The 25210-nt window shown below is 40.2% G+C and overlaps 1 protein-coding gene and 1 pseudogene across 1 annotated transcript in view; both read left to right on the forward strand.

Annotated features, from left to right (window-relative positions):
• LOC139702202 (ubiquitin-conjugating enzyme E2 E1-like) overlaps window positions 1-24934 on the forward strand; it is a 30292-nt gene extending 5358 nt beyond the window's left edge. Inside the window, exon 3 of the mRNA XM_071602716.1 lies at window positions 24781-24934. Coding sequence (XP_071458817.1) covers window positions 24781-24851 — 71 coding nt within the window. The 3' untranslated portion in view covers window positions 24852-24934. The remainder of the gene's footprint in view (window positions 1-24780) is intronic.
• On the forward strand, window positions 17424-20581 carry LOC139702201 (malignant fibrous histiocytoma-amplified sequence 1 pseudogene; annotated as a pseudogene).
• Window positions 24935-25210: the final 276 nt, after the last annotated feature.

Here is a 25210-nt window from a genome sequence, read left to right on the forward strand (position 1 = left end):
AGATGGCTAGTTCTGTTTACTACATTTGTCTAAGATCTTGGTATTTACAGACATCTAATTAATTTACAAAGCTAAAGTGTTAAAATATCAACCACTAAATATAAGATCAAGTACTCTTTACTTATTAAGTTCCATAAGGTAATATATTTAAACATTATGTGTGTTTTCATAAATTGGTAAATGGAAAAAAGGTTTAATATTGCTTTGTGTCTGTCTTTGCTAAAACAAGGTTACTAAGTGTTAAGATTCTATCATGTGTAATTTATATACAAAGAGTAGAAAAATTTTCAGTTGGGTTTCAATTATAGTATTATAGTATCATAAAAAACATGAAAGTCTTTCATCTTATTAAAGTGGAGTAATTTGTCTAAATCAGAAATTTTATAAGAGTTGTTTCAGAATGTAAATTTATAAAAAGGGTTAACAGTTAAAAAAGATATAAAAAGATTCAAGATGTGGAAATATATTTTAATATGAAAGGTTAAAGGAGAAAGAAATGTTTCTAGATGAGATAATCTCTGTGTGGTAAAGTAAAAAGTTGTAAAATGCCATTTAAAAAGATTTTGAGGAAACTAGACTTACTTTAAAAGCTTGAGAAAGGAAGAAAGAAGAAAAAGGTATTTGTACATGGCAGATTGAGACAAAGCTTCTCAATGGAGTTAAAAAAAAAAAGCCTTTGGTTGAAGGGCAGCCATGTAAACTAACATTGATGGGATTTAAACAAAATCTAAGCCTCATTTAAAAGAGTGAAGTTGTAGGTGGTGAAAAAGTACATTTAAAAGTACAGTATAGATGATAATTAAAAGGCTTTAAAAGGTTAAATTGAAGGTGGTCGAGATACCTTCATGGCGGAAAAAAGATTGCTTTATTGCATCATTCGAAGCCTAGTTAATCTTAAAGGCATTACTTTAAAAAAAATGGGAAGATAATAGGATAAAAGATACTTAGATAAAGAAGATTAAAAATTTAAAGTGAAAAACTTTAAAGACAGAAGTATAGAAAGTTAAAAAGAAAAAAGATAAAGAAGATGTAGAAAGATAAAAAAAAATGTAGGAAGACAATAATTTTAAACCCACAAAATAGGAAACAAGAAAACAAAGAGGAAAAAAAAGCAACTAAGGGTAAATATACAAACCTTAGAAAAAAAACTAGAAGATAGAAATAAGATAGAAAATGGTTGAAAATTTCAAGTAAAGGTATTTCAGATAGAAAATGCAAGAAGCTAAGACAACTATTAGATACAGACATATACTTATTAAAGCAAAAAAGAGGGAATTGGAAAGGGGTATATATCCCCCAAAGATAAACTTAAAATAACCCTTTTTACTCTAAACTTTTTAAATTTGGATTCATCAGGACTTAGTGCTGCGGAAAGACATATGTATCCAAAAAATGTACATAAGCCTAAGGTACTTTGGAAAGATATTCTAACAGGACAATGGAAAGGTCCTGACCCAGTGATTGTCTGGAGTCGGGGCTCTGTTTGTGTTTTTCCACAGGGAGAACAGCAGCCGATTTGGATTCCAGAGAGACTAACTAAAACAATTTCTACAGATCCAAAAGAAGATGATTTGACTCAAATCCATAACAGCTGATATCTAGAGCTCCAGCTTGGCCATTCTTACATCTGCGATAGTGATTAACCAGTGATGCAATTTTTATTTCCTTGCCAGTGCACCCCATGTTAATTGTGGTAGTGCTGACATATCTTTGCTGATGGTGTCACCAGTGATGCAGTTTTTCCCAAGGAGCCGTCAATTGGCTTGGTGTCATGGCATTTCTGTATCCTCCTCCCTTCTGCTAGTGATGGTCTAAAATTTGGGGGCCAATGAATGGCTTATGCTGGACCGGTAGTCAGTGACGGGTATGATCCAATTGCAGTGGTATCAACCTAAGACAGGAGGCTGACGCCTAAAGGTCAGTTTTCCGATGATGGGTAAGAACCATATGTTGAATTGGACAACCTACCAGGCACGGTCCTTAAGCCACATTAACCTCACTCCCCCACTGGCACCAAGGCCAAATTTGGGGGCCAACAGAGGTGAGGCAAAGAACCTCACCCCCCCCCCCCCCCCACTGGTACATAGACCTATCCACAAGTATGGCTGTATGCTGGACCGGTAGTCAGTGACGGGTATGATTCAATTGCAGTGGTATCAACCTAAGACAGGAGGCTGACGCCTAAAGGTCAGTTTTCCGATGACGGGTAAGAACCATATGTTGAATTGGACAACCTACCAGGCACGGTCCTTAAGCCACATTGCTTGTTGTTTAATTAATCAGAAGGGGGGAGATGCTGGGAGCCATTAGCCAAGTAGGTATGACAATTTCCTTGCCAGCGTACCCCATGTTGCAGTGACATTGAATGTAGGTGACCTTGCTCAAGGACCAAGGCGGATTAGGGCGTTCCCGGTTTAGGTTCCAGGTTTAAGGTTTAAGATTATTCCTGCTGGGAATAGGGCGATCCTGCTGCCTGAGTTCTCCTTGAGTTCTCACGGGATTCAGACAGTATATTTTGGAGATAGAAGCCCAGTGGAGGTGGATTTGGGCAGAGAACGTGGATTTGGGCAGAGAACGTGGATTTCCCCAGAACGTGTTTGTAGATGGCTGGTGTGAGTTCAGGAATAAAGAGTTGCTGTTTGAATCTACAAGCTGTGTGGTGGCTCGTGATTGTGTGCCCAGCCAGACTGCGGCATTTGTGCCCAGCCAGACTGCGGCAATGGCTTTTGGTATGGGGTGTGTGTGTGTGTGTGTGTGTGTATGTATGTATGTATGTATGTATGTATAAACTTGTCAAAGTATGTGACAGTGTTAATTATCCCTCAGGGAAGAAATGTTAAGTGTATCTGGGTACATTCAGGAAAATGTTGAATGAGATACAGGAAAACCAGAATTACTTGTACTAGGGAGATTTGTCTTAAATCCCATCTTTTGTTTTAATTAATAAGTTATTCTTTAGTTACATAATTAGGTCTAATATACACATCCAGGATGGCCTTTTGGTAGATATCATTGTCAAATTAAATGCATGACTTTAAAAGTGTTTGATTATATGTCAATAGGAATATTTCTTTGATAAAGGTTGATAAAGATTTAATTTCTAATGATTTGATGGTATTTTAGGTTTTAAGTATTGAAGGCCTATGGGCCAATACATTTTAAACACAGGGAAATAATATATGTTTTTTGGTTTACGTTTATACTTTTTACATTCTATATTTTAGATTAGGGTATGAAAATCAATTCACCAGTGAGCGTGAAGGGAAATTATTATGAACATCCCTTTGTTTTACAGAAAGTTATGGACGAGAGTTGTTTAGTAATGTGTTGACATTTATGTTCTATTTATCAAAGGATGTGCTTCCTTTTCCACTTAGAGTCAGCACTTGTGTAAACAGCAAAAGTTTAGAAAGGTGCTGGATTTCTAAGTTAACCTTGAATTTCTTTTCCTGTATAGAGGGTACAAACATGTACTCCTAAATATTAATGGGTTTGGGCTGAATCTATGTTAAAGAAGATATTCAAGAGTAATTGTAAATCATTTTTGGATGAGGGAAGGCCTTATTGGGGGGTAGATATTACAGTTTCAAGTTTATATTAATCATATGTTGACTAGCAAAACCTGAAATCAGCTACTATAATACTTGTAAATACTATAATACTTGCAAATTTTGTTAAATTTATAAGAAAGAAAAAGAAGTAGCATAATTTCTAAATCAGAAGTTGGCAATTTGCACATAAGAGTAATTTTCTGAGGATAAACTGTGTTTCTGATGGTTGCCATATCTCTCACTATTGTCCAGTGTAGATTAGAACTTTGGTAATTAAAGGGTGATCTTCAGACTAGGAACATCTCTATCACAGGTGTGATTGTTAAAACTCAGAATGTTGTTTTCCCCTAACCAGAAGTACTGAGTCCGAATCTGAATTTAATAAGATTGCTAACTGAATTGTGTGTCTATTGAGGTTGGAAAAATCCTGCTACTGAAGCAAGACTGTTCAGATCCATGCTGTGCCACTATTGGCATGCCACTTTATATAAGTTATGGGATATTTTTGTTCTTCAGTTTCCCAAGTTGTAAAATGAAGATTAAGTTGATCTCACCATTGTATAATTGTTGTGAGGATGAAATGAATTTGTTGAAAGTTTTGTTAACCACATAAATTGGATCCCTAAAGTGGATACAGCATGATAAAAGTAGGTGAGACAGTTTAGCAGCATGCCCTCACTCTTGCTGGTGTTTGCTCCAGTGCATCCACATCCTACTTATAGGAATAATTACATCTTAATTCATCATCTAATTATTGAGTACATATCAAGCAGTTTGTTTTTAATGTGAATAAAAGCAGGTTTTTTAAAAACTTGAGCTAAAACAGAAAATTAGCCTAAAAGTGTTGATCATAGATGAAGAAATACTCAATCCCTTCCAAAAAAATATGTGTAAACTTAATGATACTTAAAAAGAATGCCTTGGGGCTGGGGCTGTAGCTTAGTGGCAGAATGCTTGCCTAGCATGTGTGAGGCACTGGGTTTGATCCTGAGCACCACATAAAAAAACATAAAATATATGTATTCTGTCCATCTACAACTACAAAAAAAAAAGTTTTTAAAAGTATTTATAAGAATATTATGACTATGACTGCCCAGTAAAGTATAATAAAATTTTTTAGATAGTTGTGTTAGTTAATATTTTCCCCTCTTTAAATATCCCATTTTAAGAGTTTGTGATTTTATTCAGAATGCATTAATTTCAATATTTGTAAAATTTACACTCATAATAGTATAGTTTACCAATTACTTCAACATAATGTAGTGTAATTCCAGGCAAAACAGTGAGTTGGAATTCGAAAAAAAATATTAAATAACTCACATTCTTTACTTTTTTCATAATTGTGATATTTAATATTATTCACTTAAAGATTATTTAGCTATCATTTCTATTTGCTTATAGGAAGTAGTTGATAATTACAGTAATCCTAATTGTGTCTCCCATATATGCCAGTGGAGCAGAAGGACACATTTACCATTGAATGACTCAAAACATTTATCCAAAGTAGTGATTGATTGAAAATAATATCTCCCCCACATAAGGTCACATTTTTATTAGCTGTCTATTATGTTCAATGACGATAATGTAAGGAGAAAGTGGGTGAAAACCTTGGGTACTTTTTAAAAACCTAAATGATTATTTCAAAGCAACATGAAGCAAATTGTTAATTTTCTTTCTGCAAGTAAATGATTGGTACCTTATTCTCTCCTTGAATGTGTTGCTGTAACAGAATGTAGATTATGTTTAATTATGAGGAAAATCAACAAGTCTTGCTTAGAGTACAAGAGCATTCAGATTGAGAAAACTGAATGGGAAAACTTTACCTTCCATTCTCCTCTTTTCTACAAATATAACAAAACCACTTGTAGATCTATTAGATGTACAGGCATATAAAGTGATGATTTTTTCTTTCCATATTTCTTTAGACAATAATTGTATTTGGGGGGGCTAGGCTTGTGGCTCAGTAATACAGTGTTTTCCTAGCATGTGCAACACCCTGCGTTCAATCCTAAGCACCACATAAAAATAAATAAATAAAATAAAGGTATGTGTCCAACTACAACTAAAAATTAAATTAAAAAAAGAATTGTGTTTGGGCATTTCATTAGAATTTAAAGGATGAAATATCTTTAAACATTTAATATGTTTTTTGCATCTGGATCACGGAAGTTTTTGCTTCTTCCCCCATTTTCATAGTCTAGGAGATAGTTGACAATACCTGGAGACATTTTGCTTTTCAAAACTTGGGGAAAAAGGCTCTAGTATACAACAAAGAATTGTCTCCCTTCAGGAGATCTTAATGAAATAAAACATATATGTTTCTGTTATGTTTTACTAGGAATATTGAAATAACTTTTCACTACAGAATGCAAGTCACCTTTGTATTGTCTTAGTGATGAAAATAAAAACCAAATGAAGAGCATGGCTTTCTCACCAGTGTGTAATTTAGTGTCAAAATCTAATATAATGTAATCATTACTTTCTGCAATCATAGAAAGTAATGTAATTGCCTCTTCGGAAAAAAGGTGAGAAGAGAGTATCAATATCAAATTTGGAGAAATGGTAAGAGTAAGGGAAGCATCTGGAAGAGATGGGAAGGATCAGTCTCTAACCACAAATTCTGCACACCTCTAGTTCTCCCACCCCCTACCACATATCAGGCTTTCTAAAACTTTACTTTTTATTTTTTGCCTTAGATAACTTAGCTAAAAATTATTCCAAAATTATGTAAAATAAATGTAATTTTCTATTATTAAACTTTTGTTTTCCATAACACATTAAAAGGAAAATTAAATAATAAAAACAGACATAATAAATTCTTGTTTGATATAATCATTTAAATATCTTTTTATACAGCAGTAATTCAAACAAAGAATACTTCCCTTACTTAAAATGTAACATTTTATATTAATGAATCAGGAGGCTAAAACACTAAAATTGTCAGATTCAGTAAATCCTTCAAATATTTCATCTATAGAGGCACAGCAAACACTTAGTGTAAATTATAAAAGGTTTTTTTTTAATATATAAATTCCACGTCAAAATATATCAAATCAAACATATATCAACTTTACTTCTCAATTTACTTCTCAATGTAATCATATTTTGTTGACTCTAAATAACATCGTCTGGTAACTGATAATGACATTAAAATTTGTATCATCTTTCTGCTAAAATATAGTAAGCTCTACTCTGAGCCCCTCATTCATAGGTCTTACATCCTGTTATCCCATCGTCAGCAATAAAGCCAGTGAGATTATTCTAAAATGTAAACGTCCCCATGTTATTCCTGTCTTTGCTTAAGAATAAAATCTGAGTTTATTAAAGGACCAAGCAATGTACTCTCTAATTTCTCTTTTGCCTGTTTTCCCTTTGTTATAGAAATATATTGTGCATTTCAATCAAATTAAAGTCTTTCAGTTCCCTTAACTGTCTAATATATTTCTAGTTAGGCAGATGATGATGCACCTCCTGAAATCCTATTTTCTTTTCACGGACCTCTCAGTCTCACTCTGCTCCATCTGGAAATATTCAACTCCTCTTTTGTTATCCTTATAAAATCTCCCTTTTGTGAACATATACTTTATATAGTCAACTTGATGACTTGCTGCTTCCTGACAGTTCTACTTTGGAAATATTTGCAAAACTGCATTTATTACCTCATATCACAATTATTCATTCACATCACTATTTCCATTTGCTGACTATGAAAGAAAACCTTTCTGGTTTTGGCATCTGCCTTGGCAGTAGCAGTCCGAGCAGACAGCCTGGAAGACCTCCTCTTGGGTTTCTTCTTAGCCTCACATTCTTCAGAGCTGACCTTCCTCTGGAGCTTCCTGGTTGAGAGCACAAGGCTCACGCAGGTGCTGCAGGCAGTGGCTCTCAGGAACCTTCTGAAACTGTGCTGCCTGGCCGCTGCTGCTGTTCCCACCACATGAGTTGCTGTGACACACCAAGTATTCAATTATTTTAATGCAGTTTTTACCATAATTGAGACATAATTATAGGCAATTTTAAATCTCTAAATTTTGTGATTTTAGCTACAACACACTTTATAAAAATCAAATCCTTACTATTATGTTTTGTTTATTCTGCTTTCTAAATAAGTTCTCATTTTGTCATTATTGCCAGTGCTTACAACCCTCCTTTCTCTTATCTCTAGCCTAGAGAACAGTGACCTGCCCCTAGTTGCTCTTCCTGTCATGAGCCTCTCTCAAGTGTGCCATTCTCCCCTCTCACAAGCATTAGTTTCTAAAATAAACATTTAACCATGCCATACCCACAAAAGTAAGAAAGTATTCTATTATTTATGCAGTAAACTCAATATTTATTCATATGTTCCCCAGCTCTTCCAAGCATGATCACAAATAGTCTTCCAAATTCCCTGTAATACTTGTACGCATAATTCCTTTGCTTCACACAATTCCTACCTCTTCTGATTTTTATTGCTTCTCTGTCCCTATTTACACTTAACATTTGCCAACATAGCCTCCATTGCCTCTAGCTCTTAAAGCTCCACCTTGAATTCTCTTTTTTTCATGACCCAAAGAATTTCTGCTGTACCATCATTACTTTCCCATCCTAATAGAAGTGAGAGCTTATTAATCTAATTTCCATATACTTTTTCAAAAGCTTTAATCACAACATTAAGTGTGCTTTGTCTCAGTTTTTACAAATAGATATCTTCTCCATTATGATGCAAATTCTTTCAAGATTGGTATCATATTGTATTATTCTTTATATCATCAACATCTAGTATATAAAAGGAAGAATGAAAGAATAATTTAATATAAAATATATCTAAAGTTTTTAGTTACTGTGTATTATATCTAATATTCAGAGCTATAATATTAATTCTATATTTTGTGACAAGGAACTTTTCTTACAATAATTTTATAGTGCAAGTGGACACAAACTTTAAAGCCCAAATGAAAGCCCCACACCACTTACTTACCCCAGTAATAAATGATACTTTTGGATTATGCTAATAAAATCTAACCTTCCATTAGATAGATGATTTCTGAATATTCTTGAATAAATTACCTCTTAAACAGAATAAAATTAGAATGGCATTCACTTTTTTAATTAGCAGTTTTTAAGACAGGCAGAGATACAATTTACATACTTAAATACGCCCATCTATTATACATATATATTATATATTATACATATCATACATATATTTTTGTCAGACCTACTATTTCTCTATCCTCTAATAGATAATGAAACAAAGGTACTTGCGTTTCTCAAGTGGAAAATAATGCTTCTGTGGATGTGGGGAGTAGTTTTTAATTGTCTGCTATTACCTATGGAATAAATTTAAAAGAAGAGTTAAGTCTGATCACTTAGAAATGCTTGGCTTTAATGCTTATAAAAATTGAACTTACACATTCTGAAAAACACATTTTTTAAATCAAACTTAAGCTCATTTCACTTTCTCTCTTTAATATGTCATCAACACAAAAGCTTTTATCTCTTCCACTCTAAAGAAGAATATGATATTGTGGATAAGTGAAGGAAACAGCAAAATTATAGAAATTAAATATTCTGTGTCACAAGTCTTTTATGAGGAATAACATTTGTTTGATTTTTATTTTTTGAAAACTAAACATGTAAATGCTAATTCTTTAAAAATTGGAATGGAACTTATTGATGTCTATTACCAGTATCCTTATTTTCACTGTGTCACAAAGGGGAAGTTGTGCCCATCAGGCCAAGAAACTACTCCTACATATTACACAAGAGAACTTAAAAAAAATCTAAGGGAAATTGGACAGTGGCATTTGCAAAATCAAGCAGCATGATACAAAAATTTGGAATCTATCTGTGTAAGTCAGTAGGATGATTTTATTCAAAGAGAAAAAGTCTCCACTATCTCTCAGATTGGCAAAATCAGTTTCCTTTGTCAAAAAATTGCTTAAAATTCCAAAAGGTAACATTGATATGTCAGTGACTTGTTCAGATGGCTATCCCCTACCTTACCTAAGCCAATTAAACATCACTAGAAATTTTGTTCATATTGTTTTGTCTTTATTAAAGTATAAGCAGGAAGAATTCCTCACTGTCTCAAAACTTGCTATTTTTTTCTCAATTGTTTTGTGACTTCCTGGCTATTAAGTAGATGGAATAATATTTATTGCTCAGACAACTGGGGCATCTGAAAATGAAGGGAAGTCCATCTTCCTTAGGCACTCTGTCCTGGTGGATGACTCCAGGTTCCAGTGCCAAAACAAATCAGGAGAAAAACTTTGTCTCAGAAGTATCTTATTGTGTGTTAAAATGGCAAAGATAACAAACTGCGGTGGGTGTTTGTTTTTTAGAATGCAACACAATTACAAAATATACTAAATTAATTTTCCAAAACAGTCTAATAAGCTCTCTCAGAAATTCCAGTGATGCAGTGGTTATTTGCATTTTCCTGATTATATTCTATTTTTTCCTCAGAGGGAGACCTATGTCCAAAGGGAACAAGCCCTATCAATTGAGTGTCATAGCAATCAGGCAGAAGCTTCAGCATATCAAAATGCCAGAAATCAGACAACAGAGAGAGAAGATGAACGTTTAAATAATAGAAAACTCTTCAGTAGTGCTGAAGTTTGGTATAGAAAGAAAAAGGGAGGCGAGAAGAAACTAAAGAGTTAATGAGGAAATAATTTATGAAGAATTTTATAATGCCTTCCATCCCTTGTACTAAGTAATTAAAGTTTTAAGTATAAAATACAGGCTCTTTTTACATTTTGGACAGGCTGGCTCTGCTGTAGTGTGGAAATTTGTCTTGGATGGGAGCCAGAGCAACAGAGAGAGATCATTCATTCATCCTGTTGTTTCAGGTATCTACTTACCTGTGGTGAGCCGTTCCTATAGACCGTGGCCGCCATTAGAAGATGGCGCCGGCTTCCACTGTGGCCTGTGATAAACAACTCCTTTTTTGGAGAGTTGGCACGTAATTCCTTATCACCCTATGAGAAAGCTCCACGTGGCAGCTTTGCATTGGGGCTTGAGATGCTTTATTAAGGCTGGGAGGGGCATCCAAGAAGGAGAAGAAGAAATATCAAGGACCTGAATAAACTGCTGAAAGAAGATTCCTGAGTTGCGTCTTCCTTGCGGGCAAGGGGTCGCGACAAGTGGTGCCGAGACCCGGGAACCAGAACTTTCAGCAGTCAGGGGTGGTGCACCGGTTAGTCCCAGGTAAGTGGGATCCGCGACCAAAGCGGGGTTAGTCCCAGGTAAGTGGGTCCCGCGACCAAAGCGGGGCAGCTCCTCTGTAAAGAAAGAGAGAGCATTACATTTTATTGCAGCTGCACTGTGTACTTTCGCTTTTGTTTTTTGTGCTTCTTTTGTTGTTGTGTCATGGGTGCCGCATCTTCAAGTCCGCTTCTCCTGGCCCTAGATGGCCTGTTACGTTCCAAGGGCCTGGAAGTGAAACATAGTACTTTACAGAGATTTTTACAGAAGATAGATATCGCTGCACCGTGGTTTGCATTTTCGGGCAGCCTTACTGTACCTAGTTGGGATAAATTAGGCAAAGATCTTGACTTTGCTTGTGAGCAAGGCACCTTAGAGGGTGGTGTTATACCACTTTGGAAGTTAGTTAGAGGATGTATAACAGATGGTAAATGCCAAGAGGCTGTGTGTGAGGGTCAGGCTGTTCTTGAACAACTACATGAGGAAAAATCTGAAGGATCACATAGTGAAGTGGCAGAGAGTATCAAAAGTAACAGTAGTGAGAAGGCAAAAGAGCCTGAAGATAAAAATAGGAGAAGGCTCTACCCAGACTTGACCGAATTCAGAACGCCTGAGAACACAAGCGACTCAGAGAGTTCTGAGGACCTTGATATATTGTTACAACAACTACATAAGATAAAAATGAAAAAGAAGAAAAAGGAGACACAAGGCGCGCATGCCTACTGTAAGAAGGGGGAGGGATCTAATATTGGTCAACAGAATTCTGAGGAGGAGGAGGTTGAAAATTTAGAAGAAGATATGATGCCTGTTGCCCCACCCCCGTATGTGGGGGGGAGCCAAGGTTCCGGGAGGTCTTTTCATGCGCAAGTTTGGAGGACAGTTAATACAGATATGGGACTTGCGTACCCGGTGTTTCAGGACAATAATAGGGGAAGATATCATGAGCCTTTAGACTTTAAGATAGTTAAATCCTTGGCAGAATCCGTCCGCACTTATGGCATAGATGCCGCTTTCACTCTCACTCAGGTGGAGGGACTTACTAGATTTTGTATGACTCCCTCAGATTGGGCTAGTCTAGTCTGCGCTTGTGTTTCCCCAGGGAAATATTAGGAGTCCAAAGTTGGCTGTTTAATGTTTCTGGCAGTACCCAAGACTCGGAGCGAGGTAGGAGGCTTAAAATTTTTGCAAATAATTCACAATTATCTAATGCTACATTACCCTCTGCAGCAGTCTGTCTCCAATCTCCGTTCCTGTTTATTTTGGCTAATGTTACATTACAGGGGATGCTTAATTGTTCTAATGTTACTTGCTACTTGTCTGAGTGTTGGAATGGCTCCTGGACTATGGCAGTGATTATGAAAATTCCAACCTTTGTCCCGATCCCGGTTACTGCAGATCCAGAATCCTTTCCTATTGTTGAATTGATTAGAACCCGTAGAGATTTTGGAATTACGGCAGCTATAGTGACAGCTGTGGCGGTATCTGCTGCTGCAGCAGCTACAGCTGGAGTAGCCATGGCCAGCCAAGTACAAACTGCTGCCACTATTAATCAGGTTATTCAACAAACATCCACTGTACTTGAATCCCAAAGTAAAATTAATCAACACATTTTATCTGGGATTTTGGCTGCTAATCAAAGGATAGATCTGCTTCAAGCTCAAGTTGAGGAATTGTCTGACCTAGTACATTTGGGTTGTGTTGACCAACGTGCACATTTATGTATAACCTCTGTCAGATTTAATGATTCCAGGAATGCCTCCCGCATCATTGGCGAATATTTGGCCGGAAATTGGTCCATGGCAGCGGAAGACATGATCCAGTCTCAACTAACCCAGATAGCTGTCTTGAACAGTACCCGTGTCGATCCCGTGACTTTGGGTCGATTCACCGATTGGATATCTTCTGCTTTTTCCTTCTTCAAAGAGTGGGTGGGGGTAGGCATTTTTGGTGCAATGTGTTGCTTCGGTGTTGTACTTTGTTTGTGGCTTCTCTGTCGCCTTAAAGCTCGCCATGCGCAAGAGAAGGCTATGATTGTACAGGCTTTTGCGGCCTTAGAAAATGGCATTTCTCCACAAATCTGGCTTGCACATCTTAAACAGTGATTTTCTGGGCATGGCCATTGCACCCCAAGTTAATTTCACATTGCACTGGGATTGGCGTGCCCTCTTTCCTATGCTCTCCCAGTGCTGAATAGCCCTTGCACTCTGCAGGTCTTGTTACCATTGCACGCAGATGGGTTTCAGGACTGGTCTTTCTTCTCGGCTACAGACTCTTTACCTTCCTCTGGGGCTTAGGGATTGTGTTGCCAACTTAAATTTTGTCATCATTACCAGGCTACCTGTGTTATCCTACTTCTCATCGTCGTCACGATGCAGGATGCGAGGCAAGGCACTGCACTTGAGTGATCCCTCAACGGACCTCAAGGAAAGCATGTCCTATTGCATGCGGGTTTGACGTCCACGCCCCGCCCTACGAAAAAAGGCGTCGGCTGATATGGGATCAGGTCTGGGGAAGGCGCCTCCTTAGGACTGAACCATACATTGCAGCCACTTCTGCACAGTGGGATAGGACCTCTACTTTCGCCTGCATTGTTTTATAAAACAGAAGGGGGAACTGTGGTGAGCCGTTCCTATAGACCGTGGCCGCCATTAGAAGATGGCGCCGGCTTCCACTGTGGCCTGTGATAAACAACTCCTTTTTTGGAGAGTTGGCACGTAATCCCTTATCACCCTATGAGAAAGCTCCACGTGGCAGCTTTGCATTGGGGCTTGAGATGCTTTATTAAGGCTGGGAGGGGCATCCAAGAAGGAGAAGAAGAAATATCAAGGACCTGAATAAACTGCTGAAAGAAGATTCCTGAGTTGCGTCTTCCTTGCGGGCAAGGGGTCGCGACACTTACCAGTTAATGATGTCTTGATCTCAGGCAGTTTCTGGACCTCAGCATTATGATGGTTCTGCATTGCAGAATTCTGTGCTGTTGGGGGTTTTGCTGTAAAAATGTAGTAGTTTATCAGTAACCAAGGCTTCTACTCATTAGATGTCAGTAATATTTCCCTCATCTCCAGTATAACAACATCTCAGTATCTTTAGGCATTTTCAGATGTTCCCAGGGGAGTCTCCCACCCCAGAACACTGATTTGTGGTAATAACAAAGAGGATAGAAGAAGAAGGAGAATTGGAACAATATTTAACTTGTTAACAATAAAATGATGATGTATTGAAAGTAACATTTGAGGGAAAGGGGTAAATTGTAGATGCAAAATTTTAAGTGTGTCTGCTTTTACTTTCTACCTGGAACAGTTATGGTGCTTATATAGGGAGGTGCTGATATCAGACATATGAGCTTAAAAAGTAAATTGAAAAATACACACACACAAACACACACACAAGAGTCAGGATATTATTATAGTATTCCAACATAAAATTAAGGGGAACTCAACTAAAAAAATGATAATTAAAGTAGAAGAAACCAGGGCGAACAATTTTCAACCCCCTAGTGTCAAGCTCTACTCAATCTCTCCAGTTTGAACACCTAGGCCCATCATATTAGCTATTTTAGAATATGAGAATACAAAGAAGTACCAGATTTTAACATTCAGAGTTCAGAAAATATTTATCTTAGCTACTTATTATTTGGAATGTTCATAAAACACAATGTAATGTCTTTTCGAAGTGTCTGTGATTTTAGAGATATAATATGGAAAATTAAAGACAACAATATTCTATTACAAAAATGTGTTTCATATTTGATGTTAGAACATAACACATTTGTTTTCTAAGTTAGATTCAATAAAGATAAGGAGCTTAAAGTTATCTGGACAGAAGAAGAGAAAGGAATCAGTCATTAGTTAGAATGAAAGAAAGCACATGATTGCACTTGAAAGGGTGTTAGCAGAAGCTGTCCAATAAATTCACAGAAGATGCTTCTGCTTTAATAAATTGATGTGCTATCAGCCAGGCACGGTGGTGCACAACTGTAATCCCAGTGGCTTAGAGGCTCAGGAGTTCAAAGCCAGCCTCAGCAACAGCAAGGCGCTAAGCAACTCAGTGAGACCATCTGTAAATAAGAATACAAAATATGAGGGCTGCGGTTGTGGCTCATAATATAGTGTTTGCGTAGCATATGTGAGACACTGTGTTTTATTCTCAGCACCACATATAAATAAATAATTTAAAGGTCCATCAGCAACTAAAAAATATCTAAAAAAATACAAAATAGGGCTGGGATGTGGCTCAGTAGTCCAGGGCCTCTGAGTTCAATCACTGGTACCAAAACAAACAAACAAACTGTTGTACTATCAAATCCTTTTGTAGCACTTGAGCTTCACTTTATCTACTTGTACTGACAGACCAAGGTTTTGTTTGTCCCAAATCTATAATTTGGTGCCAATTGTCTGTTTATCTTCTGAGCATGAAAGGGAAATCTCAGCCTTGAAAAATTTTTTATTATTAGTGTTATTATTATTGGCCTGGTGAGAACCACAATAGTGTTTTTATGAAGCATAAGAAAATTTAGGGTTCTAAGACTTTATTCTGAAAAAAAAGTAATTTTATAAATATTGTTTCATGTTCAAAGTATGTTCATATACAGCCTTACATTTTCAAATGACCAAAGAATGAGGGACACTTAAAAATAATGTGTTTCATTATTCACATAGGTGGTAATAAAGTTGTAGCTTAAATTTTAGCATTAGTACTCATTCTCTAATTTTGTGTTATTTCTGCCTATTGTCAAACATCTAACAATATTTTAGGAATAGGATGTCAATTTTTTATGTTCATAAAGTTCAATGTAAAATAAAAAAGAATTACCTTCTTGATTATGGCTAATATTTTCTGTATAATCTTATGAATCATTACTACTGGATTAGCATTTTTCAAAACCAGGATCAAACATGTTTTTTTTCAACTTTATTACCTTTTTATACCTATTATTAGAGTAAATAAATTGGCATCATAATTTTAAGTTAATAATTTTTTTCACATAATGGATATGCTAAAATTAAATCCATTCCTTTATATAAACTCGTGGAAGCTACACCCAATTTTCAGATGCTATAAACAATGTCACAGTAATCTTCATATATAAATAGTATGTGTGTGTGTATGTGTGTGTGTGTGTATGTATATATATAACTTGTTATATTTTGGAAGAATATTCATGACCTAAAAGGTGTCCATATTTTTTAAAATCAGAAAATACATTAATTTGCTCTTTGATTAGTCCGAATGCAGCTTAAACTTTTCCCATTGTCCTCCATCTTTTACAACACAGTTGTTTTCAGTTATTAAATTGTGGAAATAATAAAGACATTACTCTGAAACAACTCTTAGTAGGCAAAAAATTTAAAAAAAATGTTATCACTAAGAGATAATCTATAAATCTTTGTGACACTTGGTTTAATTCTCAGCTCCAAACCCAATAAAATTCCAGGCATATGCATAAGTTGTTAATTATCTAATAAAGTAACACTATTCTTCATTTTTCTAGTCTAAGCTAATATTATATTACCTTTGTAATATATGGTGGTAATAAACTTATCTTTTTTCACCATAAGTAGTGGACTTTAAATCCAGTAAATTTGATCATTCTGTTGCGCATTGGTGTTTTTAATTTGTTTTTTTTTTTTTTGGTTTTTAATTACATTGACTGATTTGAGTGATTTTCATATTGATTACTCTTCCTTTTTCTTTTTTTTTTTCTTTCTTCCTTCCAACATATTTAAAACCTGGAATTCTCTTTTCTTTCTTTCAAAGCAATTTTTTTTTCTTTTACAGATATTTTTAGATTTTTTTTTAAAAAAATATTGCCCATCTCTAAATTCTAAAATGATTTTTCACCTTAAAATTTTTTATATATTAGTTTGTATGTATTTCAGCATTTTTTTATATGTTAATGCTGCCTCTCTATTTCTTATTTAGTAAGGTATGTGCCCTGTCTCTTCCTAATTGTACAAACATTATTTTTTTTTCAATTGATAATATCACTTTTTCATGTAAATTTTTACTATTTGATAGATGTAATACTAATTTTATCTGCAATTTATGGGTTTTATTTGTGAAGTCATTTAAAATAATTTTGGGATCGCGCCCTCCCAGCGCCGGGACACGGCGCTCGCGCTCCCGCCCGAGCCCCAGGGAAACAGAGACAAGGAGGCGCCGCCGCCCCCTCCTCGCGGCGACTCCCCGGCCCTGCGCCCGCAGCATGCCGGGCCGCGGAGCGGAGCGCCGCCCTCCTCCTGGAGCTCATGGAGGCGATGACGCTGCCGGCCGCGGGGCCGCGGTTGCAAGGGTAGCGGGGCCGGAGTTGGGCACCCGGGCGCCGCAAGTAGGACGGAGCGGGAGGAGAAGCAGGCATCCTTCGCGGCGTGGCGGGCGGCGGCCCTGCTGCCCGGCGTGCCCATGGCCCTGGAGGACAGAGAATGCGATCTGCACTCCGCGCCGGCCTCCGCCTCCCCCCGCGCCGCGTGCTCGGCGCCCCCCAGAGCTGCTGCGGTCGCCGCCGCCCCTCAGCTGCGGGCGCCGAGCCTAGCTGCGCTAGGACCCATAGCCGCTGGCCGCCGAGGGGCGGAGGCAAGGGAGGAGTGGGAGCGAGAGGGCCCGGGAGTCGGGCGCCAGCCCGGGTGCAGCACGGCATGCAGCTGCGGCTCCCGCGCCCGCGTGAGGGTGTCGGTCCCGGGCCCCGCCATGGCTGGGAAGGACAGTGGCAACCTGAAGACGGTGAGGTTGTGGCGGGACGCCGCCCTTCGCGCCAGGAAGCTGAGGAGCAACCTGCGACAGCTAACCCTTAGAGCGGCTGGGGGCTGCCCCGGGGCCGGAGCCGGAGCGGATCCACTTGAGTCCCCCGACGCTCCCCAGCTAGTGCTGCCAGCCAACATCGGGGACATTGAGGTGCTGAACCTGGGGAACAACGGCCTGGAGGAGGTGCCTGAAGGACTGGGGTCGGTGCTTGGCAGCCTACGCGTCCTGGTCCTGCGCAGGAACCGCTTTGCCCGGCTGCCCCCTGCGGTGGCCGAGCTGGGCCACCATCTCACAGAACTGGACGTGAGCCACAATGGGCTGACAGCCCCGGGCGCGGAGGTGGTGAGTGCCCTAAGGGAGCTGCGCAAGCTAAACCTCAGCCATAACCAGCTGCCTGCTCTGCCCTCCCAGCTGGGCGTCCTTGCCTACCTGGAGGAGCTGGATGTTAGCTTCAACCGACTGGCGCACCTGCCCGACTCACTCTCTTGCCTCTACCGCTTGCGCACCCTCGATGTGGACCACAACCAGCTCACTGCCTTTCCCCGGTAGCTGCTGCAACTGGCGGCCCTGGAGGAACTGGACGTGTCCAGCAACCGGCTGAAAGGCCTACCTGATGATATCAGTGCCCTGCGTGCCCTCAAGATCCTCTGGCTGAGTGGGGCCGAGCTTGGCACTCTGCCCATTGGCTTCTGCGAACTGACCAGTTTGGAGAGCCTCATGCTAGACAACAACGGGCTGCAGGATCTGCCCACCCAGTTCAGCCAGCTGCAAAGGCTCAAAATGCTCAATCTCTCTTCCAACCACTTTGAGGAGTTCCCTGCAGCTCTGCTGCCCCTGGCTGGTCTGGAGGAGCTTTACCTTAGTCGCAATCAGCTCACCTCAGTGCCATCCCTTATCTCGGGGCTGGGAAGGCTTCTCACTCTGTGGCTGGATAATAACCGCATCCGATACCTGCCCGACTCCATTGTGGAACTGACCGGCCTGGAGGAGCTGGTGCTGCAAGGGAACCAGATCGCGGTGCTTCCTGACAACTTTGGCCAGCTCTCCCGTGTGGGATTGTGGAAGATCAAGGACAACCCACTGATACAGCCCCCTTACGAGGTCTGCATGAAGGGGATCCCCTACATCGCGGCCTACCAGAAGGAGCTGGCTCATTCCCAGCCAGCCGTGCAGCCCCGTCTCAAGCTGCTCCTGATGGGGCATAAGGCTGCAGGAAAGACCTTGCTCTGACACTGCCTCACCGAGGAGATAGTGGAGGGAAGCCATGCAGGAGGGGACAAACAGAACTACCCACCTTCCCTTCCTGCCAGTAGCAAGGGTATTGAGGTGACCAGCTGGACAGCTGATGCCTCCAGGGGTCTGAGGTTCATCGTGTATGATTTAGCTGGTGATGAAAGCTATGAGGTGATCCAGCCCTTCTTCCTCTCCCCAGGAGCCCTGTATGTGCTGGTAGTCAACTTGGCCACCTATGAACCACGCCGCTTTCCCAGTACTGTGGGCTCCTTCTTGCATCGGGTGGGGGCCCGGGTACCTCATGCTGTGGTGTGCATTGTGTGCAGACCTATGTGAGGAGCGGGAGCTGGAGGAGAAGTGTCTGGATATTCACCGCCAGATAGCCCTGCAGGAGAAGCACGATGCTGAGGGCCTGAGCCGTCTAGCCCAGGTGGTGGATGAGGCCTTGGCCCGGGACTTCGAGCTGTGCTCTGCCAGCCCCCATGCAGCCTACTGTGGTGTTTCTGACAAGAACCTTGGGCGACGCAAGGCCCATTTCCAATACCTGCTCAACCACTGGCTGCAGATCCTCTCTCCGGTATTGCCTGTTAGCTGCAGGGACCCCCACCAATTGCAGCGCCTTCGGGACAAGCTGCTTTCTGTAGCTGAGCACCGAGAAATCTTCCCCAACTTACATAGAGTCCTGCCTCGATCCTGGCAGGTGCTGGAGGAACTGCATTTCCAACTACCACAGGCACAACGACTTTGGCTAAGCTGGTGGGACTCTGCACGCCTGGGCCTGCAGGCAGGGCTGACCGAGGACCGACTGCAGAGTGCTCTTTCCTACTTGCATGAGAGTGGCAAGTTGCTCTACTTTGAGGATAGCCCGGCCCTCAAGGAGCACGTCTTCCACAACCTCACCCGCCTCATTGGCATCCTCAATGTCTTTTTCCAGAGGGATGCTTCCTTGCTGCTGCATAAACTGCTACTAGGGACCAGTGGAGAGAGTGAGGGGGAGGGGGGAAGCTCCCCAGTGATGTCGCTGCCCACCCAGAGCCAGGACCTGCTCCGGGCCACCCAGCTCCATCACTATGTGGAGGGCTTTCTGCTGCATGGGCTCCTGCCAGCCCATGTCATTCGGTTGCTGCTTAAGCCTCATATCCAGGCTCAGCAGGACTTGCAGCTGCTGCTGGAGCTGCTGGAGAAGATGGGACTCTGTTACTGCCTCAATAAACCCAAGGGCAAGCCTTTGAATGGGTCCACAGCTTGGTACAAGTTCCCATGCTATGTGCAGAACGAGGTGCCCCATGCAGAGGCATGGATTAATGGGACCAACCTAGCGGGGCAGTCTTTTGTGGCTGAGCAGCTGCAGATTGAATATAGTTTTCCCTTTACCTTTCCACCTGGGTTGTTTGCACGCTACAGTGTCCAGATCAACAGCCATGTGGTGCACAGGTCAGATGGTAAATTTCAGATCTTTGCGTATAGAGGAAAAGTTCCTGTGGTGGTGAGTTACAGACCTGCCAAGGGGGTCCTGCAGCCAGATACCCTGTCCATTGCCAGCCATGCTTCATTACCAAATATATGGACCGCGTGGCAAGCCATCACCCCCTTGGTAGAGGAACTGAATGTCCTACTTCAGGAATGGCCTGGACTGCACTATACCGTGCACATCCTCTGTTCTAAGTGCCTTAAGAGGGGGTCACCCAATCCACACGCTTTCCCAGGGGAATTGCTGAGCCAGCCCAGACCAGAAGGAGTGGCAGAAATCATTTGCCCCAAGAACAGCAGCGAGCGAGCGAGTGAATGTTGCCTTGGTTTACCCACCTACGCCGACTGTGATCAGCCCCTGTTCCAAGAAGAACATTGGTGAAAAGCACAGAAACCAGTGACTTGTGGACTGTGGGATTTCCATGGAGAAAATAGAGCATCACAACTCACCTGGGAACCCTCTGCACCTCCAAGCACATGCTGGGCACTGGAGTGAAGAAGAGCTCAGGATGCTTCCAGAGGACCACCGCAGAGGTGTGGAGGGGGCGGAGGAAGGACAGAGAGAGCATGGAGCTAAAGTTTCACAACCGGAACCTCAGAACTGTGATCCTCCAAGGAGAGCGCTACTTGAAGAAAAGAAAAAAAAAAAGTCGAATGGCTTCTCAGGGATATTGTTTTCCATGCACATATAAGCCATAGTTACAGTACAGTGGCAGTATTTAGAGCACTCGGGTTTCAGTTCTGTTCAATGTGAAAGAGGAATCAACTGACATTCATTGCTGTTCCGTAACTAGTGTAAAATATGTATATGTATATCTTTATTTTTATAATATGCAAATACATTTAAATTTATACAGTTTGAAACTTCTAGCGTTAGTTAACACTGGGTGCAATATTTTGCATGAGAACTGTGCCAAGATGGGGCTGATTTCTTATTTTAGTATAAGACTTTTTTTGTTGTTGTTCTTTTCTTTATTCTTTAATCGCCTTCTCAGATTTAAAAAAGAAAAGAAAAAAGATGTCTGTGTATTTGTTAGCCCACGGATCTAGTGTTGCTTCGTAGATTGCCAGTCATCCACAGGATCCTTCAACATGCATTTCAGGCAGTGTCCCTTCCCATCTTTATCCAAGGTCCCTGCCTGTAAGTCACTGGGCATGGTGGCAGAAGCATTCCTTTTCCTTACCCACATATCATTAGTGTCGAGGCAGAGACGGGCGCTCTTCTGGAACAAAGAGTTCATGGAAAACCTCAGTTAGTGTAGCTTAAGATCATCGGGAGTCTGTTTTGAATCATGCAAGGGGCTCTGCTAATTATTACCTCTCCTTTCTAGAACAGGTCCAGAATTTAGCAGAGCACTTTGTAAGCCCTCCACATCTGGTCTGTGGGACCTTCGGGTAGTGAGCTTCCTACCTGGGGAGCATAATCCCACACTGGCTATTCATACAGAGCCTCTTGTAGGACAATCTACTGCCAAGAACTAGTAAACCGCTTGTTTTGAAATCTCCAAGAGGTAAAACTTAAAAAGCAAACCCTACCAATTGCTCTCTAGTCTCCTCCTAATTGGGGTCAAACAGCATATGCTGCAGTAGTAACACATTCTTTGAAGAATGTAAAGGACTCTGTTTACATCTGCCTCCTGCGCGTGTTGATAGAAAATGTGCAAAACTGTTTCTCACCAGTGTTAGACAGAAGAGCGAGTCAGCTGGTGTTACTCTTTCACTTTGTTTAGAAAGCACTGACTCTTGGAATGCCACAGTGGTCTCCACATGTTCAAAAGAAAGAATGAACAAGTGGGCTGCATTTCACGACCTCCCCTGGTTATGATTTCCTTATCATCTTAAAATCAAGAGTGGGATCAGATTGTCTTTACATTTTTTTAAATACTTGAATATATGACACTTCAAATTGGAGATTTCATTTTCCTTATAGAACAGAGTCACAAGACTAATCTGGTTAATCCTTTTGTCACAGTTCTCCTGTGTGTGTGTGTGTGTGTAAACTGAATGGTAACATTTAATTGCTTTATGGACCATTGAATTGTTGGGCAATAAGTTTTTTTAATTGGCATGAGACAGTACTTATACTGTCCAATCACCCGACTTGACCAGTCCTTTGAAAGAGACTCCTAAGCATATGACTTTGGGCCAACTCCCCTTAGGGCCATATAAATGGAAATAATGCCCCTTCGGGTGACATACTCTCAAAGTGTTTGCTATTTTCACAAACATAAATGCCCATGTTCTTAATATCTGCTCTTTTTTGACCAGTCATGTTTTGTGCTGTCATCTGAACCCTAGAGAAGCAGTGTAAGAGGAAACCTTGCTGCCACGTGTGTTTTGGCCAAAAGGTCCATATGATAAGAGGGTCATGTGACCACAAGAAGCTCCAGAAAAAGCAAAGCGTGAGAACTTGCTTCAGCCTGTTGGGGGAGGGTTGGAGATACAGAAAACACTCTGCTCTACAGGAGTTTTCCACAATGTCTATGTAGGAAATTCCGTTTTCTCTTTCAACACCCAGGAAGATTTCAGCGGCCTGCTGAGGCTGACAGGCAATTCACTAAGCACAAGAAGAATTTTTTTCCAACCACGGAGTCCCTTGCCTCTCAAAGAAATGCCCTCCAACTTTGTTATGGTTTCTATTCCTGCAACTTGTGGTATCAGAGCCACTTCCTGGAATTGTAAAAGTGCTGCCAGAATAAATGTTTTTCCCCTTCTAAGAAAAGAAAAAAAAAAATGACAGTGCTCATATTTGACACTTGTGCATTGGACTCTCTTTTGAATTAATAAAGAGGAAAGGGTTTGATGTGATTCCTGATGGAGTGTGTGATGTTTTTCATGCCACAGTCTGTGAATTGTAATTGTGGTTTCTCAGTTCACTGTGGTATTTGGGCAGAAATTAAAAAAAAAAAAAAAAACTCAATAAAAATACAAAGAAATGGTTAAGCAAAAAAAAAAAATAAATAAAATAAAAATAATTTTGCAGTCAAATCTCTCATTACCTTTTTGTACGTTAGCCTTTTCTACATAAAGCCAGTTCAATGTAAAATTAAAAATTGGCTCATTAAATTTTTCACACAGTTATGATTTTGCATTTAATATTTTAAACAATAATTCATTTGATTTTCAGCTTGAGAAGAACTGGGTTAAAATGCCCATTTTATCCATTAATATTTCAAAACTTGGAAAAGTCAGTGATCTTTGAGCATCTTTAAATGGAGCCTATTAAGAACCATAGGGGTTAAATTAGATAATGTGTGTAAACTGTTAACAGATGTCTTGCTGGTAGTAAATGATAAATGATGCGGAAAGTTATTTATGGCTTTATACATAATGAGCTGTTTTAATTTATTATTTACCAATAAATTAATAATAAATTGTCTTTGGTAAATAATAAATTATTTTTATTAGTTTTGACTTATCTCTTGAATTTGGGACATTCAAGAGATAAGTCAAAACGTACATGAATATAGACCTGAAAGTAATATGAGAGTTTTTCCAATTATAGTTGAAATATAATGAAAAATTAAAAAGTAGACATGGATACAGGACACATAGAGAAACTTCCTGTTCAGGAACATCACTTTGGTCTTTGGAGATTTTTGTCTTCATTCTCTGACACTTTAAATGGAACAGTACAATAAATAATTAATGGCTTAAGAGTGATTGCAGATCAACAAGCAAAGATAAATACAAAAATGTTACACGACACAGTGTTCCTATTCAATATCCTTGAAGTAGTTTCAGATTTAGATTGATTCTAGGCACCCAGGCCTTGTAGACATCATCAGGAACATCTAAATAGCTTTCTCACAACTTCTACAATGTTGGGGACCATAAATCAAGTCAAGATGGCATCTGGCAGTTTGCCAGGAGGAGTGGTTTATGAGGCAACCCCACGGAGCCATAAAGATGATAAGGAATCCTTATTGGCTGACTGCTGTATCTAGATAATGCTATGTCATTAAAACTGCAGGGTGAGCCAATGGCTTCACAATCCACCGAGGGATACATTCATACCCCAATGGCCACAGTTACCTACAAAGAGAGGATTCAACTCTGCTGCCTCCTGTTCGTATTGGAAAATATGAAACCAGGTGCTCCTGTTCACATAGACTCAGACCAAGCTTTGATGGTCTCACTACAAAGATAGCTAAAGCACAAAGCTCTATTTCTAGTGCCGAAAAGTCAGAGGCAGGTTGTCAAGAAGTCATTAGGCCAGCACAGCTCCATGTTTGTGGAATGTTTACCCTGTCCCCTACATTTGGGCTCTATTCTGCCAAACCCAAGGTTGTGAGCTCCTCAAAATTTTCACAGCCAGATATGTATTCACAGATTTTCTTCCTCTACTTCTCTCATTGTGTCTTATTTGGGGTGATAGTAATGTCAAGGCATTGTAGTGGATAACAGTGGAAGATTTTTATGTGACCTTTTGCCACTCCTTGGGAAGCCTTGCCTGCATGAGATCTCCAGAGCTTTCACTGAAAGGAGATTCCTCAACCCTTAATGGTTCGTGAATGAATCAAAACCCACAGTGCCAACTTCTTCATTCTTGAAATATGCCTATGCCATACAATGAAGTTTTTGTAAATCCAATGACCAGAAATCCCTGGAGAACCTTTAGATCTCCTGTTGCTCATCATGACTAAACCAGCGAGTGCCATTTTTGACTGAGTGGAATTCATGACCATGGTGAAGAACAGCTATGCCAGTGAGCAGGAGCCAGCAGGGAACTGGGCCTTGAGCAATGGAGTGCAGGTGTGTAATCAAACGTGTGGTGGGCCCTTGTGGTTCTGTCACTGGATTCCAAATGTCATGTGACTGACAAGGTGCAGCCAGCAGACCCTAAAATATAAAGGCATGTTGTTGTGGGGAGAGGATTTGGTGCGATGCTCAGAATCAAGTTGCTATGCTCAAGTGGGCAAGATATATGGGATTGTAGCCCATTTTGGGTTTTTTCCTTCAGACCCTGACTCACCCCACGTGACAGAGCTCCCTCCAGCAATGTGTCCCAGTTGAACTTTTTGTATTTC

The sequence above is a fragment of the Marmota flaviventris genome, chromosome 16 (assembly GCF_047511675.1).
Source record: "Marmota flaviventris isolate mMarFla1 chromosome 16, mMarFla1.hap1, whole genome shotgun sequence".
Lineage (NCBI taxonomy): Eukaryota > Metazoa > Chordata > Mammalia > Rodentia > Sciuridae > Marmota > Marmota flaviventris.